The sequence below is a fragment of the Carcharhinus amblyrhynchos genome, chromosome 23 (assembly GCF_965287045.1).
Source record: "Carcharhinus amblyrhynchos chromosome 23, sCarAmb.v2.hapA, whole genome shotgun sequence".
Taxonomy (NCBI): Eukaryota; Metazoa; Chordata; class Chondrichthyes; order Carcharhiniformes; family Carcharhinidae; genus Carcharhinus; species Carcharhinus amblyrhynchos.
This window is the reverse complement of record NC_137346.1, coordinates 11,588,208-11,611,122: the sequence shown is the minus strand read 5'-3', so window position 1 is coordinate 11,611,122 and position 22,915 is coordinate 11,588,208. Positions and strand designations below refer to the sequence as shown.

The 22,915-nt window shown below is 45.3% G+C and overlaps 1 protein-coding gene across 1 annotated transcript in view; it reads left to right on the top strand.

Moving 5' to 3' along the window:
• The first annotated feature begins 2,551 nt into the window (after positions 1-2,551).
• Positions 2,552-22,915, top strand: part of LOC145357575 (carboxypeptidase D-like) — a 188,056-nt gene continuing 167,692 nt past the window's right edge. The window contains exons 1-2 of the mRNA XM_080211050.1: positions 2,552-2,772; positions 21,753-21,850. Coding sequence (XP_080067176.1) covers positions 2,598-2,772; positions 21,753-21,850 — 273 coding nt within the window. The 5' untranslated portion in view covers positions 2,552-2,597. The remainder of the gene's footprint in view (positions 2,773-21,752; positions 21,851-22,915) is intronic.

The following is a 22,915-nucleotide window of genomic DNA, read 5'->3' as shown; positions in this document are numbered from 1 at the left end:
CTGAGATTAGTAAAGAGACACTTTAATATTGCCCTCCCTCCCCCAGTCAACTCCCCATTACCCTCATTTCTAACAGCACACTGTCTTCAGTTATAGGTTCAGTTCAGTTAGGGTGGCACGGTGGCACAGTGGTTAGCTTTACTGCCTCACAGTGCCAGGGACCCGGGTTCAACTCCAGCCTTGGGTCACTAACTGTGCAGAGTCTGCACGTTCTTCCTGTGCCTCCGTGGGCTTCCTCTGAGTGCTCCAGTTTCCTCCCACAGTCCAAAAATGTGCGGGAGGTTGATGACCATGGTAAATTGACCCTAGTGTCAGGGAGACTAGAGTAAATACATGGGGATAGGGCCTCGGTGGGATTGTGGTAGGTGCAGACTCGATGGGCTGAAAGACCTCCTTCTGCAGTGTAGGGATTCTATGAAACTCTCAGGCTTGAGTCAGGAGTTCCCAGGAGAACGAATGAAGATTATCGGTAAAACTGGAGGATGGGTGGAAAGCCTTCAGAAAGTTCTGTTATTCGCATATCGACCTTCCTTATCACCATGATCCAGCTTACATCAACAACAATTATTTTATATGGCACCTATAAAATTGTAAATGTTGCTATGTGTTCCATAAGAAATTAGTCAGCAAAAATTATCACCAAGTCATCAAAATATAAAATACTGTAATAAAAACATAGATACTGAAAGTATCGCAGGTCAGGCGGCATATATGGAGAGAAAAACAAAGTTTTTACCTAAGGTCATCCCACCCTGCAGTGTTAACTCTGGGCCCCATCACCCCTCCCACATTAAGTTTCATGGGGGGGACCAGAAAGTTGGAGTGTCTCCAGACATGGATCAGGAGATGAACTGTTACATCCAGTCCTGCACCCCTGCCTCATTATTTGTGCATGCACAGTGGGTCTCGAGGCGGAGTGTGCAGGAAGTGGCGACTTCTGCACCATGACTGAGCACCACATCTAAAAGGCATCGGGACAGTCAATCACTGCCAGGGTCCTGGAACAAAGATGACCGGTGGAAGGCAGCAAACTCTGGCCCCAAGGTTTAGCAATGTCTCCCTGGAACATCATTTCCAGGCTTGCAAGGAAAGCTGGGACATCCTGTTTCCATGGGATGACTGTAGGAGACCCACCCGATTGACCATGACGGCCTAGAGAGGAGGTCGCCAGGGTGGTCAGTGGGGCCCAGTGGAGGATTGCCTTGCAGAGCAGGAAATGGGTGAATTACCTCATCTGCCCTGCCTGGGTTTACAAACTCTCTCAACTCACATAGGATCACATAGGGGTATGGTGGTTAGCACTGCTGCCTCACAGGGCTAGGGACCTGGATTCGATTCCCGGCTTGAGCCAGTGTCTGTGTGGGGTCTGCACATTCTCCCCGTGTCTGTGTGGGTTTCCTCTGGGTGCTCCAAATTCCTCCCACAGCCTAAAAAACGTGCGGGTTAGGTGCATTGACCTGAATAGGTACTGGAGTGTGGTGACGAGGGGAATTTCGCAGTAACTTCATTGCAACATTAATGTAAGCCTTACTTGTTGCTAATAAATAAACTTTAGAATCCCTATACTACAGAAGAAGGTGATTTGGCCCATTGAGTCTGCACTGACCTTTGACAGAGTATCATACCCTGGGGCTCTCCCCCGCCCTATTTCCATAACCCACACATTTACCATGGCTAGTCCCCCTAATGTGCACATCTTGGGACACTAAGGGACAATTTAGCATGCCAATCCACCTAACGGCATGCACATCTTTGGATGTTGGGTGTGGCTGGAGGAAACCCATGCAGGCACAGGGAGAACGTGCAGACTCCGCAAAGGCAGTGACCCAAGCTGGGAATTGAACATGGGTCCCTGGTGCTGTGAGGCAGCAGTGCTAACATCACCATTCAAACTACATTTCTTTGGTGGGGAAAGGGCATCGCCATCAGGGCTAGCATTCCTGTTGCCCATCTCTTAAGAAGGGGATGGGCTGCTGCCTTATTGAACCACTGCTGTCCATTGTGCTGTGCTGATAGTAAGGAACAGCAGGATAATAGCCCCAGTCAATGCCACCTAAGCTTGGGGAACTATGAATGCATGGCCTTTGAGGATTTTATCTGAAAGTGGGCCGAATGGCTGAATGCTTAAATCACACTTATCAGGTCATAGAATCCTAGAACCCCTACAGTGCAGAAGGAGGTCATTCGGCTCATTGAGCCTGCATCAACAACAATCCCATCCAGGCCCTATCCCCATAACCCCAGGGATTTATCCTGCTAATTCCCCCTGACACCAAGGGGCAATTTAGCATGGCCAATTCACTTCACCTGCACATCTTTGGAGTGTGGGAGGAAACTGGAGCCCCCTTAGGAAACCCACACAGACCTGGGGAGAATGTGCAGACTCCACACAGACAGTGACCTGAGGCTGGAATTGAACCTGGGTCCCTGACGGTGTGAGGCAGCAGTGCTAACCACTGTGCCACCATGCCACTCAGCATCACTCCTTATCAATGGTTTAAGTGTATATTTTCTAACTCTAAAGCAGTATTAATGATAAATATTTATCTGCAGAAGCCCGCACTTGTTTGCTGTGAAGGCGAAGGTTGTGTTCTGACATGGGTCTCCCTCGGATGCTGTGCTCCTGTTCAGTCCTTGTCTTGTTCCTCGGTTCCTACACTGCTCTGGATTTCACCTACCACAATGCTCACCAGCTGCAGAGCTTTCTTCGGGAGATCAGAACTAATCACTCAGCCATCACCCATCTGCACAGTATTGGAAAGTCAATAGATGGTAAGGCTTCAGAAGAACAAATTGCAAGTCAACATTGCGTACTCCGCATTGTATACTAGATACTTCAGACCTAAGTCAGACCTATGTGTACTGGAGCTTAAAAGCAAGACTTAAGATTATAGAGAAACTTAAGATATTTAGCAAGGGATCTGGAGATACATTCAAAGACGCAAAATGCAAAGGAAGAGGTTTGTATTTATATAGCACCTGTTACAACCGCCAGATGTGGCAGCACAGTGGCACATTGGTTAGCATTGCAGCCTCACAGTGCCAGGGACCCAGGTTTGATTCCCAACTTGGGTCACTGCCTGTTCAGAGTTTGCACATTCTCTCCATATCTGCATGGGTTTTCTCTGTGTGCTCCAATTTCCTTCTACTGTCCAAAAGATGTGCTGGTTAGGTGCATTGGCCGTGCTAAATTGTCCCTTAGGGTACCCAAACAGGTGCTGGAGGTGGCGACTAGGGGATTTTCACAGTAACTTCATTGCAGTGTTAATGTAAGCCTACTTGTGATACTAATAAATAAACCTTGAAGTATCATAGAAGCCCTATGGTGCAGAAGGAGGCCATTCAGCCCATCAAACCTGCACCGATAACAATCCCACCCAGGCCCTATCTCCTTAACCCACATATTTACCCATCTGATCCTCCTGAATCTAAGGTGCAATTTTAACATGGCCAATCCACCTAACTCACATTTTTTGGACTATGAGAGGAAATCGGAGCTCCCGGAGGAAACCCATGCAGAGACAGGGAGGACATGCAAACTCCACACTTACAGTGATTCAAGCCGGGAATCGAACCCGGGTCCCTGGCGGTGTGAGGCAGCCATACTAACCGCTGTGCCACCATGCCACCCCCGCATGTACTTCTGAAGTATGATCACGGTTGTAATGTAGGAAACACAGCGGCCAGTTGCACAGCAAGAACCCACAAGCAGTAATGTCCAGATAACCCAAGAACAGGATAAAGAACAAGCAAAAGGGAACTTTTTCCTTGAGCAGAAAAGTGTTCAAGTGTTTTTTTGAGGATTAGATGTCTACCTGTTGAGGAGACATGTAAAGCCAGCTGCCCAAATCATTGTCACCTATCTTATATGGTCACACAAACAAAAACACCATGCATTTATAGAGCAGATTGAACCAAGTTAAACATTCCCAGGAGCATAACTAACAAAATTTAATACCCAGCCACCTCTGGAGTTGCAAGGACAGGTGACCTGAAAGCTTCGTCAAGGAGTGATGGACTGTCTTAAAGGAATGGTGTGGAGATGCCAGCATTGGACTGAGGTGGGCACAGTGAGGAGTCTCACAATACCAGGTTAAAGTCCAACAGGTTTATTTGGTATCACGAGCTTTCAGAGTGTTGCTCCTTCATCGAGTGAGCAGGAGTTGGGTGCACAAACAGGGCATATATAGACACAAACTCAATCTCACTATCTGTCCTATCTTGAGGCAATTCATACCTCTTTAACCTGTCATTAAACCTCTCTCCACTTGCATGTCTGTACCTGTAAAGACTTGATTATGTGTTACAATTCGCATTCCAACCATTATCTTGTAATTGAGTTTGTGTCTATATATGCCCTGTTTGTGAACCCAACTCCCATTCACCTGATGAAGGAGCAGCACTCCAAAAGCTTGTGCTACTAAATAAACCTATTGGACTTTAACCTGGTGTTGTGAGACTCCTTACTGGGTCTTGAAGGAAGAGAGGGAAAAAGATAGGTAGGGTTTAGGGAGAGAGATAGGTGGGGTTTAGGAAGAGAGAGGTGGGGTTTAGGGAGAGAGAGGTGGGGTTTAGGGAGAGAGATAGATGGGGTTTAGGAAGAGAGATAGGTGGGGTTTAGGGAGAGAGAGGTGGGGTTTAGGGAGAGAGATAGATGGGGTTTAGGGAGAGATAGGTGGGGTTTAGGGAGAGAGAGGTGGGGTTTAGGGAGAGAGATAGGTGGGGTTTAGGGAGAGAGAGGTGGGGTTTAGGGAGAGAGATAGATGGGGTTTACGAAGAGAGATAGGTGGGGTTTAGGGAGAGAGAGGTGGGGTTTAGGGAGAGAGATAGGTAGGGTTTAGGGAGAGAGATAGGTAGGGTATAGGGAGAGAGATAGGTGGGGTTTAGGGAGAGAGATAAGTAGGGTTTAGGGAGAGAGATAGGTAGGGTTTAGGGAGAGAGGTAGGTGGGGTTTAGGGAGAGAGATAGGTAGGGTTTAGGGAGGGAATTCCAGAGCTGAGAATCTGTGTGGATACCTGTTTTATCCAGAATGAAATAAAATTGAGATTGCAAAACCTGCTGGGTGTCACAATTACTCTCCCCTCTTGTGCTAGGCAATGTAGGCTGCAATCTCTTCATTTTAGTTAGACTCAGTCAGGTTAGCCAGCTGTCAGAGGAGCAGCAAGCAAACACTGTGCTTAGAGGCTGCAACAAGGCTCCTACCTGTGTGAAAATCTCACGGAAGGTAAACCCCCTCAGGTACGCGCTTTGGCTCTGAAGTAAATTGCAGTCTGAGTGCCTCAAGGTTCCCTGCATATCAATTGCTAAAGGGTACAACCTTCCAAAACAGAAAGAAAAATAGAGGTTATGAGGAACAAAGGGTAGTATTTGTTTATATTACTGAGGCTCCAGCTTCAGATAAACATTCAAGTGTACTGAAGATTGCTTGCTTTGTCTGGTGGTATCTATGGAAAGTCAATTTAAACAGCGCTCAGGATAAGTCTCTGCAATACTAAGATTCCACAGAAGTTTAAACACAAGGAAGCAGTAGGCAGCAGAGGCTGTATTTGGAAAGGACCTAGCAAGCTGTTAGATTTAACACATGGATCTGAGAATGTTAAAAATAGCCACTTTTCCAGATAATCACTCATTAACATGTTCATACTGGCTGAGAGTTCGGCAATCAGCTCCAATGCTCCCTCCATCACCGACATCTTCCAAGATTGATTTGACTTAATCAGAATGCTAATTTACATATTTGCCTCCTATAATACTCATTAACAATGGCATCGGAAAGACTGGGCCTCCTCTGGGACACAGTAAGCTCCGATGCTGGTTCGTACTGAACATCTGCCTTATGCTGGCCCCTTTGCGAATGGCCCATCCTTGCCCCAGGCTCCACCGTGGTCTACACAGTGTGTACAACAGGCAGGTCTGACGGGCAAGGACACTTGCAGGAGTGCGATGCCATCTGACTGAGGCACAAGAAAGACTTTAATACCAATCCCAATCCTTTTCAATGGCAGTGTAAGAACATTCATCAGATTAAACAGAATGCTTTAGAGTATTTTAACCCTTCAGAGGAGGAAATTTTAATCTACGTGGAGCCTGCAGCCAGTTTCCTGTTCTGTTGTTCTGCTGCCAAAGCAAACGGTACTATTACACTCATCAAAGTGCCCCAGGTGAGGAATAACTTCATTGTTGCTACATTATTCAGAACTAGAATTAAAAGACTTCTTAACGCTTCCTTCTGCCTGATCATTTTTTTTCTTTTCTCTTTCCTCCTTGCCGTTTTTATCATTTTAATCATTATGTCCAAGCTGCATACTGTATTCTGTCTGATCTACAACCTAATTAAAACAATTAAAAGCACTTCCATTTTCTGCTTTATTTCGTTGCCTCCATTTTCGGAGGTGAACTCACTTTGGAAAACTTTACATAGAACTTGATGTGGAGTTGCCGGTGTTGGACTGGGGTGGGCACAGTGAGAAGTCTCAACACCAGGTTAAAGTCCAACAGGTTTAGTTGGAATCACAAGCTTTTGGAGCGCTGCTCCTTCTTCAGGTGAGTGGAGAGGTAGTTTCACAAACACAACATACATAGACAGAGACACAAGTGCAAGATAAGGGTTGGAATGCGAGTCTTTACAGGTAATCAAGTTTTTACAGGTCCAGACAGTGCGAGTGGAGAGAGGGATAATCACAGGATAAAGAGATGTGAATTGTCTCAAACTAGGACAGTTATTAGGATTTTGCAAGCCCAGGCTTTCACAGAACGACATAGAACACAAAGCAAGAAACAAGGGCCCAAATTCTCCGGCTGTTCACGCCAGTGCAATTCTCCAGTCCTGCCGGCAGTGCACCCCGCCCGTGAGTTTCCCGCTGGCGTGGGGTGACGTCAATAGTCATTTGCTTGCAGCGGGACTGGGAAATCCCACCACAAGCAAACAACACACCATCTCCATACCAACAGTGGGAAGCATGCGGCTGGGAGGCTGGAGAATCTTACTCCTGATTCTTCAGCCCAATACCACCCTTGCTGGTGTTTCTACTCCCTCCTGGACTCCTCCTACCCCTCTTCAACTGATTTTATTGGCATAAATTTCTATTCTTTTCTCCCCCACATTTTTATGTAGCTTCCCTTAAATACATCTATGCTGGTGGCCTCAACTGTTCTTTGGGGAAAATAGTTTCTCTGGAACTCCCTTTTTGCATTTATTAGTAACAATCTCTGACTCTGACTGTCTGCAAAACCAAAGCATTAAATGGTCAGGTATGTTCATCCTGTAAGCTTGAGTAGGTGAACCTTTGGTCCTTTGGAGTTCAGTGACGGAGTAGTGGTACCTATCCTGCTGCCCGTACTTTGATCATTTCGGCATCACTTCTCATCCATTGGTATCCAAAGAGTCATTTCATATTTTTATTAATTTCACAAGTAGGCTTACCTTAACACTGCAATGAAGTTACTGTGAAAACCCCCTAGTCGCCACAATCCAGTGCCTGCTTGGGTACATTGAGGGAGAATTTAGCACGGCCAATGCACCTAACCAGCACGTCTTTCGGACCTTTCAGGCCTCAGTGAGTTGAAACTTGTCTAAAGCTGTGCTGCCTCTCTCCTGCAAGTTTTGTATGTTTCCAGTCATAGAATCCCTACAGTACAGAAGGAGACCATTTGATCCATCAACCCTGCACCGACAACAATTGCACCCAGGCGTTATCCTCATAACGTCACATATTTACCCTATTCATCCCTCTGCATTTTTGGAATGTGGAAGGAAACCGGAGCATCTGGAAGAAACCCACACAGACACAGGGAGAACGTGTAAACTCCACACACAGTGACCCAAGGACGGAATTGAACCCGGGTCCCTGGCGCTATGAGGCAGCAGTGCTAACCACTGTGCCACCGTGCCACCCCTCAACTTTCAGGAGCTGCTGTTTTGTCAGGTGAGATCAATGCAAAGTACGAGATACAGCTTTACAATCCAGCTGGCATGAATTGAATTTGGACTGAAGAGCTGCACTGGAGGCTGCAGTGAAGAAGTCAATTCAAGAAGGAAATATAGTCTTTAACGATTGTGTTATAGACTCAATTTATCTAGTCTGTTTTACATTTTTGAACTGTAAGAGCCTGGAATAAGTATTGAGGTTGCTCATCATTTTGCCTTTCCCCACATTCCACTTTCCACCTGGAAAGTAAGGATAAAGCAAAGGAAAATGTATAACAGCTTAAAGAGAGAGCAAGCGACTGAGGTAACGAGCACCAGAATTCTCACAATGTCAGCGTTAGCTATTGACATTCCAGCTATGTAGCATGAAGCAGCAGGAACACAGAGACTTACAGAACCAATGTCGATGGGGTATCTGCACCCTTTCATTAATACCAGTTAAAAGAACAAGCTGGAAAGATTTCTGAATCCAATTGTCAGGTATCTTAGTGGTGTTAATAATTGTCACGCCTCTGGTAATGTTTCTGGATTCATCGGATAATTTATCAGAGTTACCCGGGGGTGGGAGACAGACATTAATGTCATTTATTTTCTTCTCTAGGCTGTGTCACGGATAGAAGAAATGGATGACAGTGTAAAAATGTACATCTCTCACAACAGACTTACATTAAATGGAGAACTAGATGCAGTCAGCAGTTAAAAGTGCATTCACTGTGAGCACATATATATATGTCTGTATACTTATTTGAAGGTGTGTTTGTATATACATATATAAATATTTAGAATTTCCTGGCAGTTCACACAGGTGGGATTCTCCAGCCCCACGGCAGTGAGTGGAGATTTGGCTGAGTGCCAAATTCTCTGTCCTCACTTGCAGTGACGTGAATGGCTGGAAAATCCCAGCCATATATACATGTGTGTGCACATGTCCATGTCTCTAGCAATGTGTTTATGAGAGCATTTGTACGCATGCATATATGTCTGTGTGTGTGCTGTACGGGTATATATGTATATGTGTGTGGGCTGTATGTATATATATGTTTGCATATGTTTGTGGGCTTTATGTGTGTATATGTTTGTATATGTGTGTGGGATGTACATGTATATATGTATATGTGTGTGGGCTGTCTGTGTATATATGTTTGCATATGTGTGCGGGCTGTATGTATATATGTTTGTACATGTGTGTGGGCTGTATGTGTATATATGTTTGTATATGTGTGGGGGCTGTAAGTGTATATATGTTTGTAAGTGTGTGGGCTGCATGCGTATATATGTTTGCATATGTGTGCGGGCTGTATGTGCATACATGTTTGCATATGTGTGTGGGCTGTATGTGTGTATATGTTTGTACATGTGTGTGGGCTGTATATGTATGTATGTATATGTGTGTGGGCTGTATGTGTATGTATGTTTGCATACGTGTGTGGACTGTATGTGTATATATGCTTATATGTGGACTCTGTGGATGGGACTTTGTAGCCTTGCTTATCCTGAAACCATAAAAATCCCCCCCGAGGTCAAGGGATCTTCCCAATTTCCGCCCCACACCCACTCCGACTCCAGTGGCAGGTGAGGCTGTAAAATTTCAGCCTGTGTGTCTATGTGCATATGCATCTCTGGGTGCATAAGGGCATTTGTGTGTGTAAGTATATCTGTGCCTATATATATGTTACATATATGGATGTGTGTGTATATGTGTCTATACACACATGTATAATACATATATGTATATATATCTATGCGTGCACACACATGCATGTCTCTGGGTGTACCTATTTTAGGGAAAATTTGTGAGGTCAACTATTTGGAGGAATCTGAGCTAAAGATGATGCGAAAGGTGTCATCTCCCTCTTTTATTTCCTAGGTCTCACCTGAGCGAGGCACAACTCACAACTGACTCTGCCAAACTTCTAAAATTACATATATAAATCTACACATGTACAGATCCCCAACTATTTCAAGTTTACCCTCTTCTCCAAATTAAAAATGGCTTTCCAAACACTTTTTTTCAATCAGTGTCCCTTTAATTAGCCCTGACTGCCAGAGCAACGTTTTGAATAATTTATTGTACAGCATATGTTCCGGGCTTCCTGTTTTCAATCTTTCTGAACTCCCCACCAGGAAAAAAAATATTCAAGGTAAATTAATAATGCTCATTTCATTTAATACCATGCTTTCCCCTAATTCTATATTATGGGAGACAGTGTTCGAAACCTGCAGTAAAACCATTGGCTAATCTTGAGTAAGGAACATTGAGCATTCTGTAAGCATCAGCAGGATATTTGCGGACAATGTCCCATTAAAAAAAACTCTCCCTTTTCCTCTTATTTAAATTTTGGGCTGAGCGGCTTCACTTTCAGGGATAAATGTGGGAAGAAAGGGTGTTCAGAGCTAACTGACGCACCTTCCAAATCCACCTAACCCAGTGGACTAATGAACAATGTCACTTTCAGTAACAAGCGAATATGCTATTACGCATTCTGTATCCCTGAGATTTATTTTAGGATAAATCTGTCTTGTATAAGGTCAAGGTTGCTGAATCACTTCAGTTGCTGAACCTTTCAACAGAGAACAATTTGAGCAGAGATTCAGAATCAGGAATTACGGCATGAAATCAGGCTAATCAGCCCATCTGACACCTCTGACGCCTTTGCAGCTGCAGTTATCCATTCTGATCCCATCTCTTTACCCTGTGCCTGCATCTGCTTGTTTTCTTTCTAAATCTCTCTTGAATTATGTTTAGGCTCTGCCTCAATTGGGAAGGCGATTGGCCAAGCAATATTACCACTAGACTACTAATCCAGAAACTCAGCTAATGTTCTGGGGACCTAAGGTCAAATCCCGCCAAGGCAGCTGGTAAATTTAAACTCAATAAAAAAGTGTCTAAAGTTAAGAATCTACTGATGACCATAAAACTGTCATCCATTGTTGGAAAAACCCACCTGATTCACTAATGTCCTTTAGGGAAGGAAACCTGCCATCCTCACTTGGTCTGGCCTACATGTGACTCCAGAGCCACAGCAATGTGGTTGACTCTCAACTATCCTTGGGCAACTAATGGGCGATAAGTGCTGGCCAACCAGTGATGCCTGTGTCCCACAGATGAATAAAGATGTGTTCCAAGAAGGATCCAAGAAAATTCTAACATCCCTTCCTTACTCTTCTGATGATGACTCTCGGTTTATGTCTGTCTTGCCATTAATTTGTCGACTAAGCTTCCATTGTTTTTCCTTCGAAACCATTCTTTATTTTGAAAATCTAAAACTTTCGGTACACTAGCAGTGAATGTATGCACGGTCAGCTTGATCTCCTGGATGGTTTTGATCACTGAAGGGTTGAAGAGGATTGACTCTGTTTTTTTGCATGGCAGCAGGTCATAGAATCCTAGGTTCATTGGGAAAGAAGACAATTGGACGGGATAGGAAAAATTCACTTCATAAAGTTATACAGTGCAGAAAAGGCCCTTCAGCCCATCATGTCAGCACTGACAATATCTACCACTAGAGGCGCACTAATCCCATTTTTCTGCACTTGTCTCATATTCTTGAATGTTCCAAGTGCTCATCTAAATATTTTTCAAAGGTTGTGAGTTTTTTGGCCTCCACTACCTTCCCGCACAGAGAAAATGTTCTTTCTCAAATCCCCTCTGAATTTCCAACCCCTTCCCCTCAAACTTTCAAAGTTTATTTATTAGTGTCACAAGGCTTACATTAATACTGCAATGAAGTTACTGTGAAAATCCCCTAGTCACCACACTCTGTTTGGGTACACTGAGGGGAAATTTAGCATGGCCAATGCACCTAACCAGCATGTTTTTTGGACTGTGGGGGGAAATCAGAGCATGGAGGAAACCCATGCAGACACGGGGAGAACATGCAAACTCCATACAGACAGTGACCTGATGTCAGAATTGAACCTGGGTCCCTGGCACTGTGAGACAGCAGTGCTAACTACTGTGCCACCATGCCGCCTAAAACTAATATCATACCCTAAAACAATGCCCCCTCTCCCCAGTGATTGATCATGGGGAACAGCTGTTCCCTACTCACCCTATCCATACCCTTGGTGCTGGCACTGCTTGGAACGGGTGTTGAGGAGAGGCGGTGGTGTGATGTGTTCGGGGAGATGAGGAGCACATGGTGGTATGTTGGGGACATATAGTGAGGGAAGTGTGTGTGGGGTGGAGGGAGGAGTGGTTGTAGAGGTTTCTCACCTTGATGCAGCAGGTATCACAAGTATGAGGCAGGCTTGGTAACCATCCCCTGTAGACATTTTAGTATGTCGGTATTTTTACATTACAAATGCTGAGAGATGTGGATAAAGTACATGTTGGTGGACCCCTTAACTTGGCACTGTGAGCGCAGGACTGGAGAATCCAAACGTGAAAAGAATAAGGTTCAAGGGAGACTTGAGATAAGAAGGAAAGCTTTTGATAAGCTACAATGGATTGAGAATTCCCAGGGCTTGCCAGTTCAGAGGTTAGAGAGAAATTTCTGATACAGAGGTTCCCCAATTTAAAAAAAGTAATCTTTCATGGGATGTGGGTGTCACTGGCATCTGTTACTCCGTCCTTAATTGCCCTTGAACTGAGTGGCTCACTTGGCCATTACAGGGAGCAGTTAAGATACAACCAAATTGTTGTGGGTCTGGAGTTTCATGTGGACCAGACTGGTTAAGGTTGGCAGATTTGCTAGTGAACCAGATGGGTTTTTACGATGATTAATAACGATTTCCTGGTCTAGCCAAGGCTAGCTTTTAATCCCAAATTTTATTAATTAAATTTAAACTCCAGCAGCTGCCATGGTGGGATTTGAACTCATGTCCCAAAGAATCAGGCTGGGCCTCTGGATTACTAGTCTAATGAGATTGTCACCGCGCCACTACTTCTCTTTACGGTGTATGGGTCTCTGTGTTCTTTTTGTTTACCCCATGGGATGGGGCTGTGATGGTAGGGTGAAGATACAAAGGACTGAGTTGAGGAAATAAGGGTGGCACGGTGACACAGTGATTAGCACAGCTGCCTCACAGCGCCAGGGAGCTGGGTTTGATTCGCACCTTGGGTGACTGTCTTTGTAAATCTGCACGTTCTCCCCACGTCTGCATGGGTTTCCCCTGGGTGTTCCGGTTTCCTCCCACATTCCAAAGATATGCGGTTTAGGTTGATTGGTCATGCTAAATTGCCCCTTAGTGTCAGTGGGATTAAATATGTGGGGTTACGGGGAGAGAACCTGGGGTGGGATTGTTGTCAGTGCAAGCTTGATGGGCCGATTGGCCTCCTTCTGCACTGCAGGGATTCTATGATAAGTTGTGCATGGAAGGGCCTGGTGACACTGTCTGTACTCTGAGGATTAACTACATAACATGTAGGAGCGAGTCTTCAGATCCTGCCTCCCACGGAACCTACTTTCTCAGAAGGCTAAGGAAATGTGGCGTGTCAGCTACGACTCTCATCAACTTTTCCAGATGCACCATAGAAAGCATCCTTTCTGGTTGCATCACAGCTTGGTATGGCTTCTGCTCTGCCCAAGACCATGAGGAACTACAAAAGAATGTAGCCCAATCCATCACGCAAACCAGCTTCCCATCCATTGACTCTGTCTATATTTCCCGCTGCCTCGGGAATTAAGGACCCACACACTCCGGACATTCTCTCTTCCACCTTCTTCCGTCGGGAAAAAGATACAAAAGTCTGGGATCACGTACCAGCCGACTCAAGAACACTTTCTTCCCTGCTGCTGTCAGACTTTTGAATGGACCTACCTTGCATTAAGTTGATCTTTCTCTACACCCTAGCTATGACTGTAACACTACACTCTGCACTGTCTCCTTTCCTTCTCTATGAACGGTATGCTTTGTCTGTATAGCAAGCAAGAAACAATACTTTTCACTGTATGTTAATGCATGTGACAATAATAAATTGAATCGAATCGAATCGAAATCAGCGAAGATGGGACAGACAATTCCACGGAGCATTGAGAGGCCCAGTGATGTCGGGCAGGGATTTCCAGTCCCAGGGTGGGCACGACAGGAAAATTATTCAGAGAGTGCACCAGCAAGGGAGTGAAGATAACACTTTACCGCTCAATGGTTGCACAGAGAAGTGGATCAGTATTTAATCAGCTTGAGTTCTGAGTTCAAAGAATTGAAGGAGTTCAGATTCAGTTCATGATGCACCACATGGCAAACTCAAGAGGCTGAGTAGCAGTGAAATGCAAAGCTAGCTCGTATGTGTCTCTCACAGGTGAATTATTTTGTGCTTTATCTGTGCAAGCCATGCAGGGGAGGCCAGTTTACCTGCAGCGTTGTGGTGGGGGTGGGTGTAGAATAGGAATTTGCAAGGATGTAATTTTAGAAATACCCACTGCTGAGAACAAACACCTTTACAAACGCAAAAGGTGGTGTTGAGACCTTGGAGTGAATGTTGTGTGCACTCGAGGCACATATGCATGGGAATGGTTTAGAGGGATATGGACCAAACGAGGCAATTGGGACTGGTTGGGAGGGCATGGACTGTTTGGGCTGAAGGGCCTGTTTCCCTGTTGTGTTGCTCTATGACTTAATGGGCGGAATTCTCCCATTCCGTCTGCCACAGGAATTGTAGTGGGCGGGACACGGACAATGTAAAGGTCCACTGATCTTGGGCAGGGTTTACTGGTCTTGGGGCAAGTGCAGCCAGAAGATCCCTCCCTATGACTCTACACATGGGGCAGCCAGAGTGACTGGGATATAAATACTGCAGGAAAGAAGACAAGTGGTTCAGGATGCACAATGTAGACGTGTCTTTAAATGGATATTGTGCTTGGCTTCTCTTTAACAGGCATAAGGAAGTGTAGGACTGGTCAGAAAATTATGATCTGGGGGTAAAGTAATCCTGCAGTGAACCCAGAGCTCTGCAGTAGAAAATCACTGATTTAATGAGAAATTTAATTTTGATTTTAATTCAGTCAGTGTTTTGCTCAATATTCTTCCTCATTTTCAGTCAGTGAAAGGAATGTTTGCTGATCAAGAACAGACTGTGCTTAAATACTTTATACCCAAAACACAAAAGAATACACAGAATTAGGAAATATTTCACAATGGGATTGGCTTCTCTGTGGTTGATATAAGATTTCATGGAATGGAAATGAACAGGAAACTGTTGAATTCTATATATCAAGAGGGGATGAGCAAAACTTAAAGCTTATTTATTAGTGTCACAAGTAGACTTACATTAACGCTGCAATGAAGTTACTGCAAAAACCCCCAGTCGCCACACTCTGGTGGCTGTTCGGGTACACTGAGGGAGAATTTAGCATGGTCAATGCACCTAACCAGCACGTCTTCCGGACTGTGGGAGGAAACTGGAGCACACAGAGGAAACCCACACAGATACGGGGAGAATATGTGGACTCTGCACAGACAGTGACCCAAGCCAGGAATCGAACCCAGGCCCCTGGTGCTGTGAGGCAGCAGTGCTCACCACTGTGCCGCCCGCAAATGTTTAGTACGCTAGGATTCTGACAAATAGGAGTACATATGGAATGAGTTGTGGATTGCGATTCTGTCCAACAGAAATGAATGAGAAGCAGTTTGGACCATTGATCATCCAGAATATCAATGGACCAATCCATTCTCTACGAGGGCAGATTTCGGAGAGTTCATGATTACCTGACAGATTACTGAGAAGGAAAAATACATTTCACAAACGAGCATGGGAATAATTGGATTGTTTAATTCAGTGACATGTAAATAAATGGAATTGTTAAGTATGCTGACTTCAACTGGAAGCTCAGTTGCTGACATTTCAGCATTACAATGCATTCTTTATAGAACTTGGTACAATCTGTCTTCTGTCTCGCAATTGGAAAGACATTCCCAGTGTTGTGGGCGGATGCCTAAACCTTCGTATACAGCAACTTCATTATATTTCTACATTACAGCCGAGACTCCAGTTCAAAATGTACTTCATTGGCTGCAAAACGCATTGGGATCTCATGAAAGGTGCTATGTCAATGCAGGCCTTCCTTTTCTTTCTAAATAAAGGGGAGGTGGCATAGCCTGGGGCTGGGTAATGATAAATACACAACATGAAGGGTCATATATGGACTTGAAATGTTGGGCAAAACCTGACTGGCCGTTCACACCACACTCCCGCTGTCGTGAGGTTGGAGAATTTGATGGCCTCTGTTCACTGCGGTGGGGGTTTGGAAAATCCCGCCGGCATGAAGGGTGCAAACATTCCGGCTGTTAACTCTGCTTTTCTCTCTCCGCAGACGCTGCTGCACCTGCTGAGTTTCTCCACCATTTTCCGTTTTCCTTATGCCCGTCGAGGGAACTTCTCTTCAAAGCCAAGTATTGAAGGCATTAAACGGTGCCTTAAAATTAGGCAGACGAAATGGCGAGCCATTCTCGAATGGCACTTACTACTTTGTTGGTTGTTTGGGACCGGGATTTTACGCTCCTGTTTTCACTGGGCTGGTTCAGCGACGGGAGTGGAAAATCTTGTGAGAAGCCTCAAGTCACGCTGACATAACGTGTGACATTATTGTCCCTTCTCCCCACCCCGTCTGTGATGTAGTGCGTTTCATTTGAATAAACTATAATCTCACTTAGGTCTCAATGCCTGAGTCATTCCCATTGCATCCCTGCCGCCCTCATTCTAACCTGTGTCCCCTGAGCCTTCAGTCCTTGGAGACCCTTTATTGATGATTTTACCCTTTGATGATTTTAAACACCTCTATCGAATCTCTTCTCCAAATTACCCTTCACAAAATCTCACTTAGGTGAGTAGCAAATAAAGAATGATTCTACAAAGTGGGTAACTTGAAATACTTTTCAACCCAGTGGGCATTAATTCTATCTGTAGACATGTCACTTCATCAAACCATCCATTTATCTGCACAATCATCTGTGAGATGATTTCTTTTCTCTCAATAATCTACGAGATGATCTCAAACTTCCATTCAGTGAAAATTAATTACTTTCCAATTGTTTTCATTCCATCCTTGTATGTTCTCCTGCATCCCTGATGGATTAATCAGTTCAGTTGAGTCTCTTTGTGGAGACAGAGCAAGTCCTGAGAGTTGACTTTTTCCAGATATCGGCTAAGGTTGATAGAAGGCAGGAAAAGCAGCGGTGAAGCTGCCAACAGCAGCTTTCTCCATCGTATCGTCCCCATCTTCAGTCTGAAAAACATAATGGGCGGATCCCACAATGTAACACTGACGGGGAGAATCTGATTGGGATGGCAAGGTGACACAGTGGTTAGCACTGCTGCCTCACAGCACCAGAGACCTGGGTTCGATTCCCAGCTTAGGTCACTGTCTGTGTGGAGTTTGCACATTCTCCCTGTATCTGCATGGGTTTCCTCTGGGTGCTCTGGTTTCCTCCCACACTCCAAAGATGTGTGAATTAGGTGAATCGACCATGCTAAATTGACCCTAGTATTAGGGGGATTAGCAGGGTAAATATGTGGGGTTAGGGAAATAGGGCCTGGGTGGGATTGTGGTCAGTGCAAACTTGATGGGTCGAATGGCCTCCTTCTGCCCAATGTAGTTTGTATGATTCCATGATTGAGCCGCAAAGATCAGGCACCGTTTTAAACAATACACCAGCACACTACCCTGGTACAGCCCGCTAGTACTATCCTGGCACTGTTCGGGCTCTACCCTTTGGCACTTCCCTGGCACTGCCCCAGCACTCACCTGAGCACCTCTGGGAGGTCCTGTTACCAGCTGCGTTCCTTGGGAGACCAATGGGCAGCACAGTGGTTAACACTGCTGACTCACAGCTCCAGGGATATGGGTTCAATTCCAACCTTGCGCCACTGTCTGTTTGCACATTCTCCCCGTGTCTGCATGAGTTTCCTCTGGGTACTCTGGTTTCTTCCCACACTCCAAAGATGTGTAGGTTAGGTGGGTTTGCCATGCTAAGTTGCCCCTTAGTGTCCCAAGACGTGTAGGTAAAATGGATTAGCCACGGGGAGTATGTGAGGTTACAGGGATAGGGCTTGGTGGGGGGGGGGGGGGGGGGGGGGGGGGGGCTTGGTGGGGGGGGGGCCTGGGTAAGAGAGAGTCAGGGAGTCAGTGTCGACTCGATGGGTCAAATGGTCTGTTCTGCATTGTAAGGATTTTATGATTATATGATTCACATGATGTGAAGGTACTGGCGTTGGACTGGGGTGAACACAGTAAGAAGTCTCACAACACTAGGTTAAAGTCCAACAGGTTTATTTGGAATCACGAGCTTACAGAGCACTGCCGCTCCCTCAGGTGAGTGACTCACCTGATGAAGGAGCAGCACTCCGAAAGCTCATGATCCCAAATAAACCTGTTGGACTTTAATCTGGTGTTGTGAGACTTCGATGATTTGTGACACCCATATCGATGTGAGAGGTGACATGAGGAAAAGTCTTTTCTTAATGAAACGAGTGATTAGGAATTAGAATGCACTGCCTGATAGGGTGGGTTGGGGCGGAGGAGGTGGGGGGGGGAGCATGGGGGAAGGTGGTGTTGGTGGTAGGGAGGGGAGTTATAGTTCAAAAATAGCCTTTAAAGGGTAAATACTTAAAGGAGAAAAATTGAAGGAATATGGGGTTAGTGTTGCTTTTTATTCATTCGTGGGACATGGGCATCACTGGCTGGGCCAGCATTTATTGCCCATCCCTAGTTGCCCTTGAGAAGGTGGTGGTGAGCTGCCTTTTTGAATCGCTGCAGTCCACGTGCTGTGGGTTGACCCACAATGCCATTAGGGAGGGAATTCCAGGATTTTGATCCAGTGACTGTGAAGGAACGGTGATATATTCCCAAGTCAGGATGATGAGTGGCTTGGAGGGGAACTTGCAGGTGGTGATAGTCCTATGTATCTGCTATCCGTGTCCTTCTAGATGGAAGTGGGCGGGGGTTTGGAGAAGTCAGACAAATCAGGTTACTTTTTAAAAGGGGCCGGCACAGACACGATGAACCAAATGGTCTCCTCCTTCTGTGCTGTATAATTCTATGATTTAAACGATTCTTATCTAAATGTTAAATGAGTCATTTTGTCATGTAAAGGCGTTAAAATCAGAATCCAATACATTTTTTGCTTGTGATATTATTGTTTTTGGAGATGATTCAATTACTTTTTTTGTGGGAACGGTTTTCTCTCCTCCTCTGCTCACTTCTTTTAAGGAATATGTCAATCAGGCCTCCAAAATACCTCACCAAATTCAGCTCCCAAAAGCTCCCAAATCTGTGACCTACACCAGCTCGAAGGTCAAGGACACCAGTCACAAGGGAACAACACTGCCTCCTAGCCACACATTATCCTGACTTGAATATATAATCGTTTCCTCATTGTAGCTGGGTCTAAATCCTGGAGCTGGCTGGTAGCATTGTGGAGTGAGTACCTCCACCTTACAGACTGCATGGTTCAAGAAGGCAGCCCACCACCAGCATCTGAAGGGCAGCCAGAAATGGGCACTAAGTGCCAGCTTTGCCTGCCATGCACGTGCCCCAAGAGTTGTGAAAGAATGACCATTCTTCGCCTCGGGCCTTCACAATGATTGTTTAACTGCAGCAGAGATTACTGCTGAGCTCAATCCTGCTCTCATTGCATATTCATATGTGCACTTGAAAAAGAGTCCTTGGGTGAGAATCAGGAGTGAAACCTCTCGCTGTTCCCTTGTCTCAATTCCAAGAATGGTGACACTAACAGAAGCACATCAAATGCTCCAGCTGGGATCAGCTAACTCAACAAAGATGGGGAATTGAACTGTTGTTTTAAGTTTTGGGTATCTTGTTACATAATCCAGGACAAAGCTTTCTGTTTTGTCAGCATCAAAACCACTACTGTGGACATTCACTGGGCGGTACGGTGGCACAGTGGTTAGCACTGCTGCCTCACGTTGCCAGGGACCTGGATTCAATTCCCGGCTTGGGTCACTGTCTGTGCAGAGTCTGCACGTTCTCCCCGTGCCTGCGTGTGTTTCCACCCGGCACTCCTGTTTCCTCCCAGAGTCTGTAAGATGTACTTACTTTAGGTGCATTGGCCATGCTAAATTCTCCCTCAGTGTACCCAAACAGGCACCGGAGTGTGGTAACTAAGGGATTTTCACAGTAACTTCATTACAGTGATAATGTAAGCCTACTTGTGACACTGATAAATAAACATTCCACCAACACCATCGTACAGTGGCTACAGTGTTTAAATTTATTTAGTTGCTACCCTCCGGTGCCTGTTCGGGTACACTGAGGGAGAATTTAGCATGGCCAATGCACCTAATCAGCACATATTTTGGACTGTGGGAGGAAACTAGAGCACCCGGAGGAAACCCACACAGACAAGGGGAGAACGTGCAGTCTCCGCACAGACAGTGACCCAAACCAGAAATTGAACCTGGGTCCCTGGCGCTGTGAGGCAGCAGTGCTAACCACTGTGCCACTGTGCCGCCCATTGTGTTCTCCATTGAGAAGATACAGTGCAACAACTATCTGAGGTTTCTCGAAAGCCACTCCCAAATCCTTGACTTCAACAATCGAAGGATAAGGCAGCAAACTCACGGGGACAAGATTTTCTCCAAAACGCATACCTTTTTGACTTGAACCACACATTCACCCCTTCATCTAAGTTCTGCATCTCCCTGATGCCACTGTGAGGGCACATTTTGAAATGTAACTAATCTGATTGACACGCGTCATGTTACTATGCCATGAGCTGCCTCTGAAGGCAGACATCTTTTGGCAGTCCAGTAAAGACTCTCACCGAGACAAAACACTGAGGAGGACTGCTGTCCTTACACATGAAAACAGTAAAAAGTCTGACAACACCAGGTTTTAGTCCAACCGATTTATTTGATAAAACTCACAAGCTTTCAAGGGGACTGCCTCTTCGTCAGGTGAATGGAGAGTTCTGGCCTCAGACAGAGCGTATAAAGCACAGACAGTTTAGAGATTACTGATTAAAATGCGAATCCTTACACCTAACCTGCTGTTCAAGACCTGAAGTGGCTGACAATGTGAGTGGAAGGAGCACTGATCACAGGTTACAGAGATGTGTATTGTCTCCAGACAGTACAGTAAGTGAGGTTTTGCAAACCCAGGCAAGTCACGGGGGTTACAGATAGTGCGACATGAACCCAAGATCCCTGTTGAGACCATCCTCATGTGTGCGGAACTTGGCTATCAGTCTCTGTTTAGCGACTCTGCGCTGTCGTGTGTTGTGAAGGCCGCCTTGGAGAATGCTTACCCGAAGGTCAGAGGCTGATAGCCAAGTTCCGCACACATGAGGATGGTCTCAACAGGGATCTTGGGTTCATGTCGCACTATCTGTAACCCCCGTGACTTGCCTGGGTTTGCAAAACCTCACTTACTGTACTGTCTGGAGACAATACACATCTCTGTAACCTGTGATCAGTGCTCCTTCCACTCACATTGTCAGCCACTTCAGGTCTTGAACAGCAGGTTAGGTGTAAGGATTCGCATTTTAATCAGTAATCTCTAAACTGTCTGTGCTTTATACGCTCTGTCTGAGGCCAGAACTCTCCATTCACCTGACGAAGAGGCAGTCCCCTTGAAAGCTTGTGAGTATTATCAAATAAATCGGTTGGACTAAAACCTGGTGTTGTCAGACTTTTTACTGTGTTTACGCCAGTCCAACGCCGGCATTCCCACATCACTTACACGTGAAACCAGTACCTTCACCACACCGACTCCAGTGGTTTCAAAAGATAGAACACCAGCACTTTCTCCTGGGCAATTAGTCCAATAAATGCTGGCCTTCCTAGCGACGTCCATATCCCGTAAATAAATAAAGAAAAACACAAAAGCTTTAGGGAAATTAATTCCTGGTCTTTATTTTCTGACAGGAGTAGAATTATGGGTCCTTGTCATTGGAAAAAATCCAAAGCAACATAGCGTTGGAATCCCTGAATTTAAATACATTGGAAATATCCATGGAAATGAAGTAAGTGCTCTTTGCTTCAGTTTAGCTTGAATTTGCACATAAGTACATTGTGTCAGGTTTACATCACAGCCTAGGCAGGACAACTGGCCATTAAGCTGACAATGCTGCTCCTTAGCAGTTAGCCATGACTTTGTTGAGCACACTTGCACTTGGGCCAATATTCAGGAAAGATAGGCAGAAAGGAAAGTGGGTCGGGGGTAGCATTGCTAGTTAAAGAGGAGATTAATTCAATAGTAAGGAAGGACATTAGCCTGGATGATGTTGAATCTTTATGGGTGGAGCTGCGGAACACCAAAGGACAAAAATAAACACCAGCAGGAGTTGTGTGCAGACCACCAAACAGTGAGATCGGGGATGTCATCGAGCAGGAAATTAGAGATGCGTGCAGTGAGGGTACAACAGTTATCCTGAGTGACTGCATGTTGATTGGTCTCACCAAACCAAAACGACAAGGAACTACAAAAGGTGGTGAATGTAGCCCAAACCATCAGGCAAACCAACCTCCCATCCATTAACTCTGTCTACACTTCCCACTGCCTCGGGAAAGCAGCCAGCATAATTAAGGATCACACACACCCCGGACATTCTCTCTTCCACTTTCTTCCTTTGGGAAAAAGATACAAAAGTCTAAGGTCACGTACCAACTGATTCAAGAACAGCCTCTTCCCTGCTGCTGACAGACTTTTGAATGGATCTACCTCGCACTAAGTTGATCTTTTTCTACACCCTAGCTATGACTGTAACAGTACATTTTGCACTCTCTCATTTCCTTCTCTATGAACGGTATGTTTTGTCTGCATAGCACACAAGAAACAATACTTTCCACTGTATACTAATACATGTGACAATAATAAATCAAAGCAAATCAAAAATCAAACTGGTAGCAATGCAATGGAGGAGGGTTTCTTGGAATATATAAGGGAAGGTTCATTTTTAACTAATATGCCGAGGAACCAGCTAGAGAGTAGGCCAACCTAGCCTAGGTATTGTGTGATGAGAAAGGATTAACCTTGTAGTGCAAGATCCTTTGGGAAAGAGTGACCATAATTTGGTAGAATTCTTCAT